Genomic DNA, 18,287 nt, shown 5'->3' on the forward strand with positions numbered 1-18,287 from the left:
CTCCCCATGAGGTGCCACGTCACAGCCGTGGGGGCGGCTGCAGCCAAAGAGCCCGAAAAGTAAGTGCTGGTGAGGAGGTGGAGAAATCGGAGCCCTGCCACACTGCTGACAGGTATAGACAATGGTGCAGCCACTTTGGGGAACAGTCTGGCACTTCCTCCAAAAGTTAAACAGAGTTACCACGTGACCCAACAACTTCACTCCTGGATATATATATCCCAAGAGAAATGAAACATGAACCCAAAAAAACTTGTTCGAGAGTGTTCACGGCAGCATTACTCATCACAGCCAGAAGGTGGAAACAGCCCAAGTATCTATCAGCGGGTGAGGGGATAAACAACATGTGGTCTAGCCACACAGTGGAAATGATTTAGCCATCGCGAGGAATGGCGCACTGATACACGCTACAACGTGATGAACTTCAAAATATTGGGATAAGTGGGGGGGAAAACCAATAAAAAAGACCACATAGCAGATTGTTCCATTTTTATGAAATGGCCAGAATAGACAAATCTACGGTGACAGAAGGTAGATGAGAGGTGGCCTAGGGCTGGGGTGTGATGGAGAGGCTTGGGGGCTCGGTAGCTGAAGGGCACAGTGACCTTCTGGGGTGGTGATTACGTTCTAAAACGGACTGTGGTGATGCTTATACAGCTCTGCAAATACACTAAAATCCATTCAATTGTATACTTTAAATGGGTCAATTGTACATGTGAGTTACATCACAATAACGCTGTTACCACAAAAAAAGAACCTCCAACTAAGACTGCTACCCTTGATTGCCTTCAGTTAGAACATTTCTGCATCCACATTGCTCTCTTCACATCAGCCCCACTGGAGAAGACAGACAAGCGCTCTCCAAAGATGACTTTCCTCAAGGGATCAGAGCTCAAATGAGGGTGACCGACTGGCCTGGTTTCCCCAGGGCCGTCCCAGCATTAGTACAAAAAGTCCTGTGTCCCAAGAAATCCCTCACTCCTGGGAAAACTGAGTTGGCTGGTCACTGTGGGGCCAACCCTTCCCCACGGCACAAGGAAGCGCTGCCCTTTGGTGCTGCCAGTGGCAGGAACGGTCACCAGATCCCTCCCTCTTTGGGGTAAAAGTCATCCTGAAGCTCCTCCTAATAGTCAAAAGGTATTTTAATGATTGGTGTTCCCATCTTACAGATGAGGAAACTGAGGGTCAGAGAGATGAAGGAACTTGCCGAAATACACAGGAGCCAGGAAATGAACCTAGGTCTTTCCCCAAAGCCCAAGGTACCCCTTCTACTCATCATATTGTCTCTCACCATACCACTGGGTCAACTGTCCAGGAAGACCCTTAGATTGTTTTTGCCCCCTGGGGAAGGCAGTCAGACATCCAGACAGAAGCAGCATGAGTTCTTAGCTATGGGAAGACAAGGAGACAGGTACCGTGTGGTGTTTAACCTCTCAGACTATGGAGTCAGACTGCTCAAGCTTGAATATGGGCTCTGCCACTACTATGCTGTGTGCCCTTGCACAAGTTACTAAACTTCTCTGTAACTCAATTTCCCCCTATGTAAAATGGGGAAAATGATAGTACTCTGTGTGTGTGTGTGTATCGCATAGGATTGGTATGGGGAGTAAATAAATCAGTAAGTGTGTCAGAGGCTCAGATGGGAGGCTGGCAAGTAGCAAGTTTATTAAATAAATATAAGAAAGCACAATTTACTATACCCAGAATTGGAAAGAAATCAGATTAATCTTAAGAAAACAAGACAGTGGGACCAAATCATGGAAATGAACTCTAACATTCTATTCTGTTTCTTCCCATGAAAATGTTTATGGTTTAGGAATTGCTGGGAGATCCCCAGACCATAGGCAAACCTGTAAAAGCAACATGGTAGGGGCTGTCTGGGCAGCCTACCCCGGTGGGATGCCATGGGGCAGGCATGAGGCCCTTCCTGGCAAACTGGAGCCCAGGGGATCCCTTCGTACCTGACCTGCCCATGAGGGCAAGGAGAGCTGGAATTCTCCAACTGAGGTAGCACCCTTTACTCAGCTGTGCTCTCGGAGCAGGTGTGAGCAACATCATCTTACAGATTTGGAAACAGACTCAGAGAAGTTGAAGAACTGCTTCAAAGCACAGTGACTAACATGCAGAGTTGGGATTCAAACTGGGATTGAATTCTAAAGTCCCTCTGCTTTATCGCTCCCATGTGTGTGTTATGATTGTCATGTAACAAGGTACCTCAACACTTAGTAGCTTAAAACAACAAACATTTACAATCATACAGTTTTTGAAAGCTTGGATATCCAGGAGTGGCTTAGCTGGGTGTTTCTGGCTCAGAATCCCTCATGAGGTTACAGTGAGGATGTTAGTCAAGGTTACCATCATTTCAAAGCTGTACTGGGGCTGGAGAACCAGATTCTAAACTCAGTAATGACGCCATTGGCAGGCTGGCTATTGGCTGGAGGTTTCGGTTTTTCATCACATGGGCCCCTCCAGAGGACTGCTCGCAGCGTGACAGCTTGCTTTCCCTAGAGCAAGAGATTCAAGAAAGAGAGAGCAGCCAAATGAACGAGCATCAAGGAGGTGCGGTCTTTCATATCTCAGTAGTAACACACCATCACTTCTGCCATTGGCTACCATCAGTCACACAGACCAATCCCGGTACAATGTGGGAGGGGACTACACAGGGGTGTGAATACCAGCAAGCAAGGATTGTGGGGGGCCACCTTGAAGGCTGGTGACCACCCCACTCACTTCTCTAAAATCAGACAAGAAGGCACATCTTGCAAATAGTAAGGCAATGCCCCCGACAAACAAATCACAGAAATTAATCTTAGTCTAACCACTTTTTGGATGTTGTTGATCGAGCATACATGCAATTCATTCAAGGCACAGGCTGGCCCCTCTGGATATAGGCAGGCATTAAACCTAGAGCTTACAGTGGCTCATGGCAGAAAAATAAGAATCAAGCCATGTGGACCCTTGGAGAAGATAAGAGGAGAGGCCAAGAAACAGAGGTGGACTCAGGACTCCATTTCAATGTGGCTCTAAAATCTAGTCCAGGTATGGGTTCGTCCTGAGACAACCTGGTTTTATTTTCCTGGGCCTGGACAACACCCCAGCAGAGAACAGGAGAGACAGACGGAAGAGGGAAAGAAGTAGGAAGCATTGGAAAAAATGTCCTTTACTAGTTCACCAGTTCCTGAAATTTCACAATTAGGCATTCTTTCTTGAGCATGAACTTATCAAGCTAAAATTTTGAGCCCAATTTTGCTAATGAAATGGGGGTGGAAAAAACAGTGAGTCAATCAGATACTAAACGTGGATGAGGGAAATGACAGAGACTGTGGGTTTGGGGTGCAAAGGAGACAGGTGTTTCCTTAAAAACTCAGAGTCCTGCACTGCCTCCCAAAACCCAGCTGCCACATTCGCTGTAACTATCTTGTTGAATAAACGAATAAAATCATTTCCATGAATCCCCCCAAAGTACGACAGGAACCTAGAAGGTAGTATCTATTTTAATTTATTTTTTATTTTTCAATTACAGTTTATATTCAAAATTCTTCTGTATTAGTTTCAGATACATAACAGTGATTAAAAACCTCATCTACTTTACATGGTCCACCGATGTTTCAAGTACCCACCTGGCTCCATTCATAGTTATCTCGATATTATTGACTCTATTCCCTATGCTGTAATCTACATCTGACTATTCTGTAACTACCAGTTTGTACTGCTTAATCCTTTCACTTTTTTCACTCGATTCCATCCCTACCCCCCTCTCCTAAATTCTTCTTCACCGGCTCTTCAGAAAGATCTCCCCTAGGACTATGGGAAAGTCACTAAAAACTTTAAGTGATTCAGTTTCCCCGTCCGGGTAAGGCAAATAGTACCAGCTCCTATCTACCCCCCGCAGAAAGAAACTACACATGAAAGCAATTTTACATTCCCCGAAATGGGGGGAGGGGTAAATTCCAAGAATTCCGAATGCACAGCCACATTTTAATTCCAAGCAGGTAGGTAGCTACGTTTCCAAGGCTTCTGCCAATGCAAGCGCATTCCTCAAATCAGCCAGCCCATCCACCTGGGTCAGGGAAAAAATCGGGGTTTTTCCTGACTTGGTAAGTAAAACAAGCTAAGTCATTTCCTCCCCCGAAAATCATACCATGCCCACGTCCTCCGATCCCACAGCCCTAAAGGCGCCAGACGGAACCTCCAGCGGTCGCGCCCCACTGGGCTCCTCCCCGTTTCGCAGGGCCCCCAGCCCCGGGCAGGTTCCGCCACCCTAGAGGACTACAGCCCCCAGCCTGCCCCACGCGGCCGCAGGGACCACGCGGTCGCACTTCCTCAGGGAAGCGGTCACATGACCTGGGAAAGATGGCTGCGTTGACCGCGGAAAACTTTGCAGCACTCCAGAGCCTGCTGAAGGTAAATTAGAGTGTGCGGACAGCGTGAGGCGGCCCTTTGGCCCCCGGGATTTTAGATGGATTTGGAATTGGGGACCTTGATTTGGAGCCTCGACTCTGCCACTGCCTCTCTGTGGCCCTGGGCAAGTCGTTGCCTCTTTGTGAGCTTTTTAAAAGAAAGAATAAAGTTATTACGGGCCTGACAATGGTGGGAGAACAAATAAGATAATGATTGTGAAGGCGCTGCTGGTTTTCCTGATCGGTGGTAATTGCTGGATCCACGTGGCCAGTTCAGATTGCATCCAGCAGCCCCTGTGCAATCCGCTGGGTGGTGGAGAAATTCTCTCTGCAAGCGCCCAGCCCCGAGTGAAGTGCACATTCTTTGTTCTCCACAGTCCTGAGCTTTCTGTACTTGCTTTTGACACCGGAAAAGCCCGTGTTCTTGCAGCCTGTCGGGTACCAGAGCCAGTAAGCAGAGGCGGGTATTGAATCTTTATGGGCTCTATTCAGATGGCCCTGGATCTGAGAAGACAGTGGGTTTGTACGCTCACAGACGATCTATAATTCCGTTTTAAACCCACCCTTTTTGTACAGAGAAGAAAAGTGTAGGTGAGGGGTTTGGAATTCAGGGACAAAGTTAATCAGATAAAAGCGGCAGCAGTCTTTCATCTGTGCCCTAGGGGGTGGACGGCTCACCCTGGAGAACAAAGGCTCAGACACCGTCTTGAGGGCTGCAGACCTCCTGGGGCACAAAGGTGGAGCTGCTTAAGGTCTCCTGGAGCCGGGGTGGGTTATATCTTCAGTTCCTGGAACATTAGCTTTTTACAGACATCGATTACTAAGCGTATTAGCTATTACCTGAGACTACAAATTTTCCAACACTTGAGTCTCCCATCAGTTTGACCTATATAAGGGCCCCAAATTCTCCTGATCATCATTTGAAAGATCGGATGCAAGAAAGATCATTTGTAAGGTCGGAAGGGACGTACTTCACAGGTCTTTGTAAGAATCAAATGAAATGATGAATTGGCATTATTTGCTTAACTTCTGGCCTCTCCTTTAGGAAGGGGCGGCTTCATTTTCCTTTGCAGTTCTTGTCACTCGCTGCCATTATGCATCTACTTGTCTGTCTTTCTCACAAGACTAAGATCCACGAGAGACTTCTTTTCAAACACACCAGACGAAGAGAGTAAAGTTAATTATGCTCAGCAGTCACGTGGGGCACAAGTTCCTCATTCATGGCACCACATTCCTCATTGGTCCATGCCATGGTCCCTCTGTTGTTTTAACCTCCTCCCCCGTTTTCTTTCTTATCTTCACCGCTAAAGGCATCTAATGTTATTCACAAATGTATCGCCAACGCCAACGAGCGTACCCCTGACACCCGACACACAGCTTGTGCTTAATACATAGCTGTTGGATGTATTCATGAGTGAAGTGACCCCGCTGGGTGAGGGTGGGGCCATGGTTCGTTCTGCGGTGTCTGATGGGAGTAGAGCAGTTACTGTCTAAGGTTTTCTGTTTAACTAGGCTGCCCTTTTCTTGGCCCCTTGGCTAGAGGGCAAGTATTTGTTGGAGCTTTTTTCTTTCTGCACCCATTGGCATTCTCGGTGGCCCTCTTCTTCGCTCAAAGTCTGAGATACGGAAACAAAAGGAAAACCCGGGGAACGCACCACCATGCCATTCCCTGGTCATGGGGTCGGCAGCAGGGCTGTCTTCTCCTCTGCCCCTTTCAGAGTCACCTTGCGTGTGTTCTCTATCCGGTGCCCAGGGAAGTTCGTTGTGCTTAACAGGAAGAATGAGGAAAAGTACTCCGAATCCATCTTCCCAGACATGAGATGTCCTACACACCTTTAGATCTGGAGTCTCAGTGGTGTCACACTATGACACCATGTAGATGCACAGCTGTGTTCTAAGACATCTGTTTTCACGGACTGTTTCTTTTCTTTTCCATCTGTGAATTAATTTCTAGGCCTCCTCGAAAGATGTCGTCAGACAGCTATGCCAAGAGAGCTTCACCAGTTCAGCCCTTGGCTCGAAAAAACTCTTGGATGTCACGTGTTCCAGCCTGTCTGTGACCCAGCAGGAGGCAGAGCAAGTAAGTGTGGTCAGAAATGACCTTTGGCCACTGGACTCTCTACTCCTTAGTCTCTTTCTTAACTTCTCAGCCATTGCTGTGTTCAAGGAAGCTTTTTCCCCATAAATGTCTATTGATATTAAAGCAACTTAAAATAGATTTTTTTTTTTAATGTTAGTGAACTTAAAAACCTTTGTTTTGAACCTTTATTTTCTTGTAAATGAGGCTTGGATGGGAGAACTCACCCAGAATCGGCTCCCGACCATTTCCTATTCAGACTCGTTACCTGGAAGTGTGGCCAAAAGCCAGCGGTTCCCTGCTTTTCTTTCCCAGCCTGTCACGTGCCGATGCTCACTAATTGTCGGTTGGAGAGCTCAGGCAAACTCTTTGGGGGTCAGTGGCAGAAGCTCCAAGGCCGGAGTGCTGTGAGGGAGGATGTGCGGCCAGAAGGAGGATCTCAGCTGCAGGCCGAGAGGAAGAGTAGAGGGACTCAGGTGATGCAGCGCTCTGACACGGGAGTGCATCCAGACAGGCCCGTGCTGCCGTTGCTGTTGTTCTCAAACCCGGAGCTTTGTTCATCGAAGGTAGCTGTGGAAGAGTGAAAGGCAGAAGTAAGATAATCGAACTGAGTTGGAGACTACTTTGGGTTCCCCAAATGTAACCCTGAGGCAAAGATTGGGGTGCAGGTATCACTTGGGAGGTGATTCTGGAAACCACAAAGGAGAAAGTGGGGAAAATCAAACAGGGAAGAGAGACAAACCAATAACAGGGTGTGTGTTAGTGAGCGGTTACTTCTGTGGGCAGCTGGGGCTCAACCTTAGGGGCCTGGTAGAAGCCATGGGAGACACACCCCAGAACAGTGCGCTGGAGGGCAGAGAGGCTAGGGCATTTCTCCACTGACTCCCACTCCTCCTCAGTGCGGGGTTAATGTCCCCTGTCCTCTGGCTGTGCCAGTCTGTTGCTGAACAACCTCCCGAGGCATCAGAGACTGCCCTAAAGCAGAGGGTTACCTTCGGAGAGTCCTCTTGGGTTCAGCCAAGCATTGCGATACCCACAGAGCGACCCCAGCCACACCTGGAAGATCAAAGGGTGGGACACAGCGTCCTGGCACTCCTCTTCCACAGGGCAGGCCACACAGCCAGCCTGGAGCTGTTGGTTCTCTTTGTCCATGACGCTCCTGCCACTCTGGATTCGGGGCCCAAACCCCGCAGGAGCCAGCACCCCGGTAACAGTTCAGTCAGCACAGCGTCGGGGTCTGGCCAGGTGCGTGCGGCCACCCTCAGGGCAGCTCCGCACAGAAACTGATGGCTAAAACTCTGCAGCACACTAAACATAGATTTTTTGCAGATTTGACCAAAAAGTAGGTAAAATTTGGATTCATGCACACCAGATGGCTATTGTGTTCACTGTTGACATTCTTTTTACTTGACAATCTAAGGGAAAAAGAAGTCGGTGCCCCTGACTAAATAGTCAGGCATTGCATGTTGTAAAATTTCTTGCGGCACACTGGTTGAAAATCGCGGGGCTAGAGAGTTAACTGAAGGTCAGATTCTGTGCGGTAGGAAACGGTACTCAGTAACTCTTCGCTCGAAAGCAGAGTTTCTGGCAAGGTGACAGCTTCCTATGGCAGGTGGCTGCATCTGTTTTCTAAAGCAGCAGGTGAGCTTAGGGACAGACTAAGGCACGTGGGCATCGGCACCTGCGACAGAGGCCTCAGGACTTATGAGGCTGTGTTGGACGGCTGTAGCAGTGCGTGGCTGGCAGCGGGGAGAGCCCTGGCCCCCGCCCGCTTTCCCTCAGCGCCCAGGGCTCCCATCTCTCCTGCAGCTGCTCCAGGCTCTGCACCGCCTCACCAGGCTGGTGGTGTTTCGTGACCTGGCCTCCCCCGAGGCGGTTCTGGCTCTCTTCCCTGAAAATTTCCACCAGCACCTCAAAAACCTGCTGACGAAAATCATCCTGGAACACGTGTAAGTGCTTGTTTCTTGAGAGCTCCTTGTAAGGCTTATGTTGTTTGCTCTTGTTTTAGAAGTAGTGGGTTCATCCTTTTCTAAACAAAATTTATTGTTTTTATTTTTAGAGAGTGGGAAGGGAGGGAGAAAGAGAGGGAGAGAAACATGAAATCAGTCGCCTCTCATACACACCCCAACCGGGAACTGAACCTGCAACCCAGGCGTGTGCCCTGACCCGGAACTGAACTGGTGACCTTTCACTTTGCAGGACGATGCCCAACCACCTGAGCCACACCTGTCAGGGCAATAAGTTCATCCTTGAAAAGCAAACACAAGTAAGCAAAAAGAAAACCCTAACCCTACCACCCAGGGCCTTAGCAGCATTAACTCCTGAGTGGAGAGCCTTTCAGGACCTGTTGGACTTTTTCATTCCCACGCGTAGAGAGAGGGTGGCGTTGTTTTTGACACAACGCGATGATGCCGTTTTATAACATGATTGCAGTTAACAGTATTCTTAATGGCACTTCAGGTCAATAAATATTCACCTTCAGTAACATTTTTAATGGCTAACTATACCCCGTTACGTAAAGAAACTACGTATGATTTAGTGAAGACATTCCCAGGTATTAGACATCTGTGCTCTTGGCCATTTTCACTTCAGTGAACACTTTGTCATAGGCGGTGGGCGTGTGGAGGCTTTGGCTCTGTGCTGTCTGGGTGGCCGACTCCCGTTACAGAGTTACACATAGACCGGCCTTCCTGCCCAAACCTTCCCCAGTACCGAGGGAGTGTTGTTTTTTGTTTTTGTTTTTTTTAAGATTTCATTTATTTTAGAGAGAGGAGAAGGGAGGGAGAGGGAGAGGGAGAGGAACCTCAGTGTGCTAGAGACACGTTGATCGGTCGTCCCTCACATCCCCCAACTGGGGACCAGGCCCACAACCCAGGCCTGTGCCCTGCCTGGGGATCAAACCTGCGACCTTCTGGTTCACAGGCTGGCTCTCAATCCATTGAGCCACACCAGCCAGGGTGGAGTTTTTATTTATTCTTTTACATTTTTTCCATTTCACATATGGCAAATAGTACCTCATGTCGATTTGTATGTCTTTGCTACCAGTGATGTCGAACATCTTTTTCATAGTTTTTTGGTCAATTTTATTTTTTTGTGAATTATCTCTATTTTCTTGGCTGGGCAAATCTTTTTAAACACATACAATTTAATCAGACTTGATGAACTACTCGCTAGTGGCAGGTTTGAACAGACCTCTCTAGTAGTAATAACAGAGAATGCCTGTTGACAAAGGGTTTTGTTGTCTATTAAGAAACGCCTCGTACATGACCACATTTTATTCTGACTCTGCCTGGCACCTCTCTCATTGCGATGCTGTTGGCTGTGGCATTAGGCAGGCCTGTTTGGGTGTGTCTGGCGTAAGCTGTAGTGCATCAGCCCTGACCCATGTGGCTCAGTTAGCTGGGCGTTGTGTCCGGCCAAGCGAGAAAGGTTGCCGGTTATTCGTTCCCGGTCCGGGCACAGGCCTGGGTTGCGGGACCCGACCTGGTTGGGGCCCGTACAAGAGATAACTGATTGATGTTTCTCTCTCACATAGCTATTTCTCTCCTTCTCCTTCTCCCTCCCTTCCCCTCTCTCTAAAAATAAATAAACTTTAGAAAGTAAAATAAGATTCAGTGCATTGTGTAGTAGGTGCTCAATAAAAAGAGACTAGGTTGCCCTTTTCTTTGTTTTGTCTCTGAGAGTGACGGGCACAACAAGGTGCATTGAGCCTTTTCCTCTTTTGTTACGTTGTGAAAATAGCACTTGTGTCCTTAAAGTCACTGAGCTTTACTGAGCAGACAACAAACAACTGCTCGTTGGAACGAGGTTACCTCCGTGGTCCTTGCCTGTCGGAGGCTTGAAGCTCACAGAGTTGGGGAGCAGAGCCCAGGCCCACGGCCCCCTCTCATCATCAAAAGACGCTGTCTTCATCCCCTTTCCATCATTTTTACCTCCTCTTTCCCTCTGAAACAGATCTACTTGGAGGACTGAAGCCCAAGCAAATCTGAGTGAGTGTCAAGAAATCTGCCTTTTCCTCCTCACCCCTCCTTCCCAGCCCAGGTCTGATTCTGCCAGGTAGAGTTTTTAACCAAAAATCAAAGTGAGTGAACCTAATCCCAACAGAACAGTGCGTATTGTTTTCCTTTTCGATTCCACTCTTTAAATTTTTTCTGATTATAAACTTAATACAATATAAGCACGTTGTTTAAAAAAATAAACAGAAATATCCAAAGCAGGAAGTGAAATACTTAAAATAGTGACATTTCCATTAGGAAAAAGCCATAGTTGAAATCAGTTTGAAAGATTGGATGAAAGTGGATGGTTAATAAATGATCACGCAGCGCACTTACAGGCAGTCACCATGCTGAAGAATTCTCCCTGTGTTAACTCATGTGGTCCTCCCAGCAACCCTAGCGGCTCAGCCAAGATTATCCCCATTTTACAGATGAGGAATCAGAGGCTCAGAGGTCAAACACTGAACCCACCTTCAAGGTAGAACCCACCTTCAAGCCAAGTCTTTTTGTCCCGCGAACAAAAGCTTTTTCCACTACTGCGGAAGCTACACATTTCCGAAGGCTCAGGCCACAACCTCGCCCTCTCTACTCTGTGTCATTTCTCCTTCTGCCCTGACATCGGGGGGTCAGGTGTCCAGGCGGAGGCCTGGAGATGCTGCCGCCATGAATCAGTGCTAAGTGCAGGTGGCCCGGAGCAGTGGACCCGGCCTATCTGTCCCCCGCAGAGACTCACTGTGGGGCTCGGATGCCCTGCACACAGACAGCCCTCAGAGCCGCCGGTCACAGAGCAAATGCAGGCGGCGTGAGCTCTGAGCCCAGCTGTCCCCTCCACAGTCTCTCTGCCGCGCCTGGTCGACCTGGACTGGAGAGTGGACATCAAAACCGCCTCCGACAGCATCAGCCGCATGGCCGTCCCCACCTGCCTGCTGCAGATGAAGGTGTGTCCACTGTCGCCTCGCTGGGAGGGAAGCAGGGGCGGCACTGACTCTACACCCTTGCGGGCCACCGAAAGTACCAGTCTCCAAAGTGTGGGCATCTCTGACTCCGTAAATAAAAAAGTGAGCTCCCCCCAAGTACAGTATTTATTGGCAAGGTATGCGTGCGCTACTGTGTTCACGCAGACAAAGCATACCCTGGGGTAGAAATTTTAAAATAATAAGGCAAGCGCAAAACATAAATTTTAAAATTATTTGCCCATACCTAGAGGTTACCTTATGCCCTTTGGGAAAGTTTAGCTTTAACAACAAGAGCGTGCTTTCAGGTCCCAAATGGCCCTCTGGAGGGCTTGCTGTGCGCTGGCCGCCTTCCCGTGCAGTGCGATGAGGTCGTCACTGCGTGTCACGCGGCTGGTCCCCGTTAGCGGTTAGCGACGTGTCACTTCTTCATTTTCTTGTTTCCAGGCTCTTGGTGTCACCTTCACTTTACAGTTCTTTTTTTTTTTTTAATAAGATTTTATTTATCTTTAGAAAGAGGGGAAGGGAGGGAGAAAGGGAAGGAAAGAAACATGGATGTGAGAGAGAAACATCAATTGATTGCCTCTCGCATGCCCTGACCCAGGGACTGAACCCACAATCCAGGCATGTACCCTGACCAGGAATCGAACCAGTGACCTTGCGCTTTGTGGGATGACACCCAACCGTCTGAGCCACACGGGCCAGGGCTCCACTTTACAGTTCTCTTCAGGAATCTGTTTAAGCCACGTTGCCATTCCAAGGACTTATTTAGCTAACGCTACATAATGGCAAGCTGTGTTTACTCAACCGGACACTCAGAAACTCCGCACTTGCAAGGAAATGAAAATGTAAGGGTACCTCTAAGTTATTAAATGTTAGTAAAGCTCACTTTTTAAAAGAGATATAAGTAGAAGTTAGAATACAGGGGTGGGCAGAAGTAGGTTTGCAGTGGCTCGTATGGCTATTATTGCAAAGCCTTACTAACTCAAAAGAATGTCACAGTGCACTTAGGTGGAATCTAGTAAGTGCCCAAATTGCCAGCCTTCATTATTTACACATTTTATAGTCTACTTGCCATACTCCAGCACAGGTTGGTACAGAGTTCTTCATAACCCTAGTTTAGCCCCCGCCTGTATTTTACCTGTATCCCACTGGATTCTTCTGCACCCCTAGCGCCCCCTGCGTAAACTGCCAATATGAGCCTGTGGTGTTTCCTCACTTGACTGCCACTCGGGGCAGGTGGGCGGGAGCCTCGGCTTCTCTGATACCCACCCTGGGTACTTGTTGCTAAGTGATGCCAGGGCTAGGACTGTCTGTCTGTAGCTCTGAGCAAGGAGCCTCTCTTCAAAGGTTCCCTGAACAGGGTGGGGCTCCCGCGTCCAGGGCTCACCTACAGGGCGTTTGGGAGTGAGGTGACTTTGACTTTGGGGCCATGTTCCCTTTTCAGGTCCAAGAAGATCCCAGCCTGTGTGGGGACAAACCCTTCGTCTCAGCTGTCACCATGGAGCTGAGTAAGGAGACGCTGGACACTATGTTGGATGGACTGGGCCGTATCCGAGACCAGCTCTCTGCCATGGCCAACAAATGACTCCAGCCAGCTGCTGTCAGCTGTGGAGCACCTCGCGACACCAGGCGGGCTGCCCCGTCTGCGGCAGCTGCGGCTGACAGGAGACAGGGTGGTGGGTTGGGAGAGGGGCTGCCATCCAGAACGCAGCTGCCCTGGGAAGCAGCAGCCACGCCCCCACGTGGTTCTCGCTTACCTTCTCCATCCTCTTTCTGACACCGGTGAGCAGAAGCCTCCATCTTTAGAATGCTCCTGCTGCAGTAATTACTGCGGTGGCCGGTGAGGGAGCCTTTGCTGTGTCTGCTGCCTCGGCATGTCTGCTTAGAGAGCTCGTCTAATAAGTTCCTTTCCAGCCCTGGAGCTCGTCGTGGAGGGAGCAGGTGGGCGACGCCAGCGGCTCCTGCTTCTCTGTCAGAGAAACTGCGCAGACCCCACGGAGCAGTCACTGCAGCGAGCCCACCCACCCTGAGTCCAGAGCCTTCCCAGCTCTCTCAGCCCTGCTGGACCTGTCAGCACAGGAAGTCTGAAGGGGGGGCTACTTTCCTTCTTCGTGAATCTGGGGACCCTTGATAAATGCAGCCCCTCCAGGGTGAAGACGTGGAGGGACTGGGAATAAATAGCAGTTCCGAAAATGTGATTCTGGTCATGCTCCTCCTAGCTTCGCCCTCTGCCTGAGACTGTTGCCTTAGGCTGGTGCTGCCTGTCCTTCGTAAGGGTGATCCCACCTTCCCTGCGTCTCATGGGGAGCAAAAGCAAGGTTGACAGTATGTGCTCATCATAGGAGCTATGACAGACCAAAGCTTCAAGTCTGGCCAAACAAGATCATCCCTGTCCCATGCCTGACATGTCAGGAACTCAGTGTGTAAGGCTCCCCTGTCCCCATCCAGACCCACAGCCTGCTCTCTTGAGTGGCCTCAAGTGGTGGGGGCATTGGGGGAGGGGAGGGACGGGTGGAAGAGAAGCCTGGGCTAAGGGGATAGACTCAAGTCAGGCAGCCAGGGGTGGAAGCCAGCTCTACTGCTCAGGGGTAAGGGCTCTACCTCTGAGCCTCAATTCTCACACCTCCCCAACTCTTTAATTAAATGGGGATAATAATATTACCTACTCTGTAGGCCTTTTGTGAAAATTAAATGATATAACATACCTAAAAGCACTTAACACTGTTATGGCAAATAAGAAGGGCTCAGTGGTGGTGGCTTTCATTGTTAGTGGAAGGAAAGTAGAAAGCGCTCTGCATTCATTGGCTCATCTACCGAAACTGGGCTGCTGTGACAGTGTGGTTCTCCTTCCCCTGTTCATGAGGGAGTCCCCTCCTTGAGTTAAGTCACCTGCCGGTAAATGGCCTTATTGGGACCTGGGCCCAGATTTCTCTGCCACACAGGACTCTGCAAGGGACGTGGAGTTCTCTGACTAGCTCCCTTTGGAAAATACGGGAACTGAGGTAGAGATGAGAATTCTGTCCACCTGGTGAGACACCAGGAAAGTCCAGGGGGAAGTCCCAGGCTCCTCTGTCTTCCAGCACCTGGAAGCTGAGCTGCCTCCTGCTGAAATGGCAGTGTTTAACCCTTTGGGGGTCATGGAGACTGGTGAGAGCTGTGGATCCTTTCTGCAGGAAATGAACATTGTTCTTTATGTTCCGTGACAAGTTCATGGACCAGGGAAGGCAGCCCGCTATTCCAGGTTGAGAGCCTTGTCTTGAGTTCGTTCCCCTCTGTTTTTCTTCTATTCCCTATGACCCACAAAGATCTTCAGATCTCATCCTGTGGGCCTCTGTAAAAGACTAGCTTGAAGCAGGGGGCCCAGCGTGGGTGTCTGGGGACCTGGACGTTCCTTTAGGCAGATCCACTGAACAGACCATCTGGGAACACGACGTGGAGAAGGCGTCCACTGACTGGAAAACTCAGTCAATGATTGCTGCCCTTTTCCCCACATGCTCATTTAAAGTGCTTGTTTTCAAGCAAGCAAATTATAACCAGAGACACTGAAGTTAAGAACAATCTAACAATAGCCAGTGGGGAGAGGGGTTTTCAGGAACTCCTATAAAGGACACATGGACAAAATCAAGGGGGAGGAGGGAGGTGGGTTTGGCTGGGGTGGGGTGGATGGGTGGGGAGAAAATGCAGACACCTCTAATTGAACAACAATAAAGATAAAAGAATAAAGAGACTTCTTTTGAGAAATCAAAAAAAAAAAGAGCAAGAGGATGAACCTCAGGGGTGTCTGTACCTGGGGGAGTCCAAGGGCCAACTTTCAGTGCCCAGGTTCACTTACGTATAAGGTGATCTTATGATTTATCAGTCCAATTTAACTCCTTTGTGTATTGCTGAATCTCTTGTGTCTAGCACATTCCAAAATAAGTGTTTGCTAGTTAAAAAAATAAAGTGCTTGTTTTCCACTGTCAGGGGAGATAGATTTTGGACACATTTCTGGCTGGCCGGACCCTACTTCTACCTGTTGATTTCAGAGGGCATCCTTTCGTTCAATACTCGCCTGACTTCCTAGTAGGACCGTCTGCGTGCTGTCCTTTCCTTGCAGAGCAGCATGGTTTGGGTGTCCAGACACCATCCACAAAAGGGCACTGATAGACCGCAGTGGCGGCTGTGTTCCTGGCTGCCCAGGGCTTTCCACCTGCCTGGCCACAGCGCTGAGCATTTGGCTCTACCCTGATCACTATGCATGTCTCACAGAGATTGTCCCATGGTTGTACGGGACTCAAGCTGGGCCAGTCTTGAGTCTTCCCCTACAGCTCTTTTTCTGCTGCAGTCAGCAGCGAAAGACCACTTCCTGCCTCTGGGCCCTGGTTGTGAGGCCAGGACGCTCCAGTGTTCCTGATACCAATCTCCATCTCCCTTCTAGTGTTTCTGTCAGGATGGAAAGCATGCCCAGGACTTCCAGGACGCTCCAGTGTTCCTGATACCAATCTCCATCTCCCTTCTAGTGTTTCTGTCAGGATGGAAAGCATGCCCAGGACTTGCTTGAATGAGGAATGGAAAGACAGACACAAATAATTGTCAGGAAGGAAGAGTATACTCATGGATTGCTAGACACAGGAGGCATGCACAGCACAAAGGGCCACTTTATGGAAGGACCAGGGTGGTTCGGGGGCAGCAGGGCTTGCTTGAGGTTTTCCCGGGAAGGAATGGGTGAGGCAGGGTAGGTACACTGAGTAAGCTTAGGATTGGCTAGTTTGGACAGTGTCAGGCCCTGGGCTACACCTCATTGTCCAGTACTGGTCCTGGGTGGTTCAGGGCCAGGGAGCATTGGCTTGGTGTGTGAGAGTTTGATGAGAGGTGTATCTGCAAGTGTGACTACGGGTTGGTTGGTTTGTGTATCAAGGATGTGCTCTCAGGGGGTGGTTTGCAGTCTCTAGGGATTGGCTCACCCTAGCAGGAACAGTCCAGGATCCAGATCCCAGAGGCCAGAGCACCAAGAACACAGAAAATGAAATCCACTCAGTACAAGCCTGTGATGCAGCAGCAAACAAGGTGCAGTGGCGGTCCCCTGCCACTGCACTCCCTTTATTTGGGGGAACCAGCCTTTATTTTGGCTACACAGCCAGTGGAGGTGGGGGCAGGAGGTGAGTGCTGGACTCGCTGTAGTCACTGGGGGGCCCTGGACCTGGCAGACTTCATCTCAGCGGGTGCCTTCTCAGTCACCGAGACAGGGCAAGGGAGTACACGGACTGCACCCTTGCTCTTCAAGCTTTTGCCCAGAAGTGACAGGCAGGTGACATGGTCACATCTAACTTTAAGGAGGGCAGAGAATGCCAACCCCACCATGTGCCAGGAAGGTAGGAAAATGGGGTATTTGCTTTTAGCTCTCAACTGCTGTCCCACATCGTCTGAACCAAGTTTCCTTTCTTTGTCTAAGCTAGTTTGCACATACAAATGAAAGAACTGTGAGTAACTGCCACCTCAGCATCCTCTCTCATGATAAACATTGTCACCAGTGCAGCAAAGCATCTGAAGTATTTTTTGGAAATCCTACAGCCGCTCCAACCCCCTGGGATCAGCGGAGCATCCGCTGATTGAGTGTTTGCATTTTATTGCAAAGACAGCTCAGCCAGGTCCAGGGACTGCGTTGGGACCCAGAGCTGAGTCTGTACACTCAAAGGCTGTTGATTTCTCCATTCCTGCCTCAATTTAGGGACAAGAAAACCTGCAATTCTTCCCAGAAAACCAAAGCTTTCCCTTCATCTGGTGGCCTTCAGCCCTTCCTCATCCACCCCGCCTTCCCATTTCTACCTGGGTCATCTTACCTACCTTGCCTCCTTTTGCTGGTGATTTTCAGGGCCGAAGACATTGGCGTGAGGATCAGGCACTTGGGTCTTTCCCACAGCAGCCAGTTCTCTAAACATACGCTGTGGGCACCGTGTCCGAAGTCGTTAGTCAAGCTCTGTCTGTGGTCTGGTATTTAGAAGTTTCCAGGAAATGAGTCCAGTGTGGTGGCAACAGGCTCTCTGTCCCTTTGTTCAGTAATTGTGCTATCAGGAGTAAGAGAGGGTTCTTGTTACTCTTAAAAAATATATATATTTTAAAAAGAAACCATATATATATATAAATATGTATATTTATATTTGAATCTAGAAACCATTGGCTACCTGGCATTTTGAAAGTTTTCCAGTGGTTGGACATTTACAAGAACCATTGGAACGAGTAGCCACTAGCCTCCAAGTACTACTGATCATTCCTGAACATTCTCTTACCTGCATGATGTTGACTTTATACTTCCTCCTTCAGTGCTCCCATTTCTGCAGTTTAATTGTCCATTTTACAACTACTTTAGGGAAGGACAAAAGACTTCCTAGTAGTGCTCCCTGGTTGGTGCCGGAGGACCCTAATCTCCCAGGAGAGAACCGTTCTTCCTTTGAGGAAATGTCAAGAGCTCTTACAGGGGAGTCTGAGAGGCTAAGCTTCTGTCAGCCCTGGGCTCTGGGGAAGACTGACGGTTTCTAATGCCTTATCCACGAGTGGAGATAAGATACCTACTTAGGTGATGCACATCGTAGACTGACCGTGAAGTCGGACGTGGGCTCCCGAGTGAAGAAAGGGATGCTCTTGGCTGCTGGCACCAGTGTTGTACTAGTCTCTTGACCTTGGACGCATCCCACACAGTGAAGCCTCACAAGTTGAAGGAAGAATGAACTGAGAGATACTTTGGGACATCAGAGGGAAGTGGGGGCCTAGTTATGAACGCATCAGGTCTGCAGCTCGGGGATGGCCTCTGGTGAGGACTGCGGAAACTCGGATAAAACACCTACGCCGGCTGTTCCTTCCGTTTCTTGGCCTTGTGGGAGTGAGC

General features: G+C 49.2%; 1 protein-coding gene across 2 annotated transcripts; it reads left to right on the forward strand.

Moving 5' to 3' along the window:
* The first annotated feature begins 4,242 nt into the window (after positions 1–4,242).
* Positions 4,243–13,623, forward strand: COMMD9 (COMM domain containing 9). 2 transcript variants are annotated; one of them, XM_053925410.1, is made up of 6 exons: positions 4,243–4,401; positions 6,352–6,477; positions 8,284–8,423; positions 10,429–10,463; positions 11,304–11,407; positions 12,870–13,623. In XM_053925410.1, exons 1-6 carry the CDS (start codon positions 4,351–4,353, stop codon positions 13,008–13,010), a joined length of 597 nt encoding a protein of 198 aa, XP_053781385.1. In that variant the 5' UTR covers positions 4,243–4,350; the 3' UTR covers positions 13,011–13,623. The 2 variants fall into 2 exon arrangements, with proteins under 2 accessions (XP_053781385.1, XP_053781386.1); XM_053925411.1 differs by lacking the exon at positions 10,429–10,463.
* The last annotated feature ends 4,664 nt before the right edge of the window (positions 13,624–18,287 follow it).

Source organism: Desmodus rotundus, chromosome 5, assembly GCF_022682495.2.
Source record: "Desmodus rotundus isolate HL8 chromosome 5, HLdesRot8A.1, whole genome shotgun sequence".
Classification (NCBI taxonomy): Eukaryota; Metazoa; Chordata; class Mammalia; order Chiroptera; family Phyllostomidae; genus Desmodus; species Desmodus rotundus.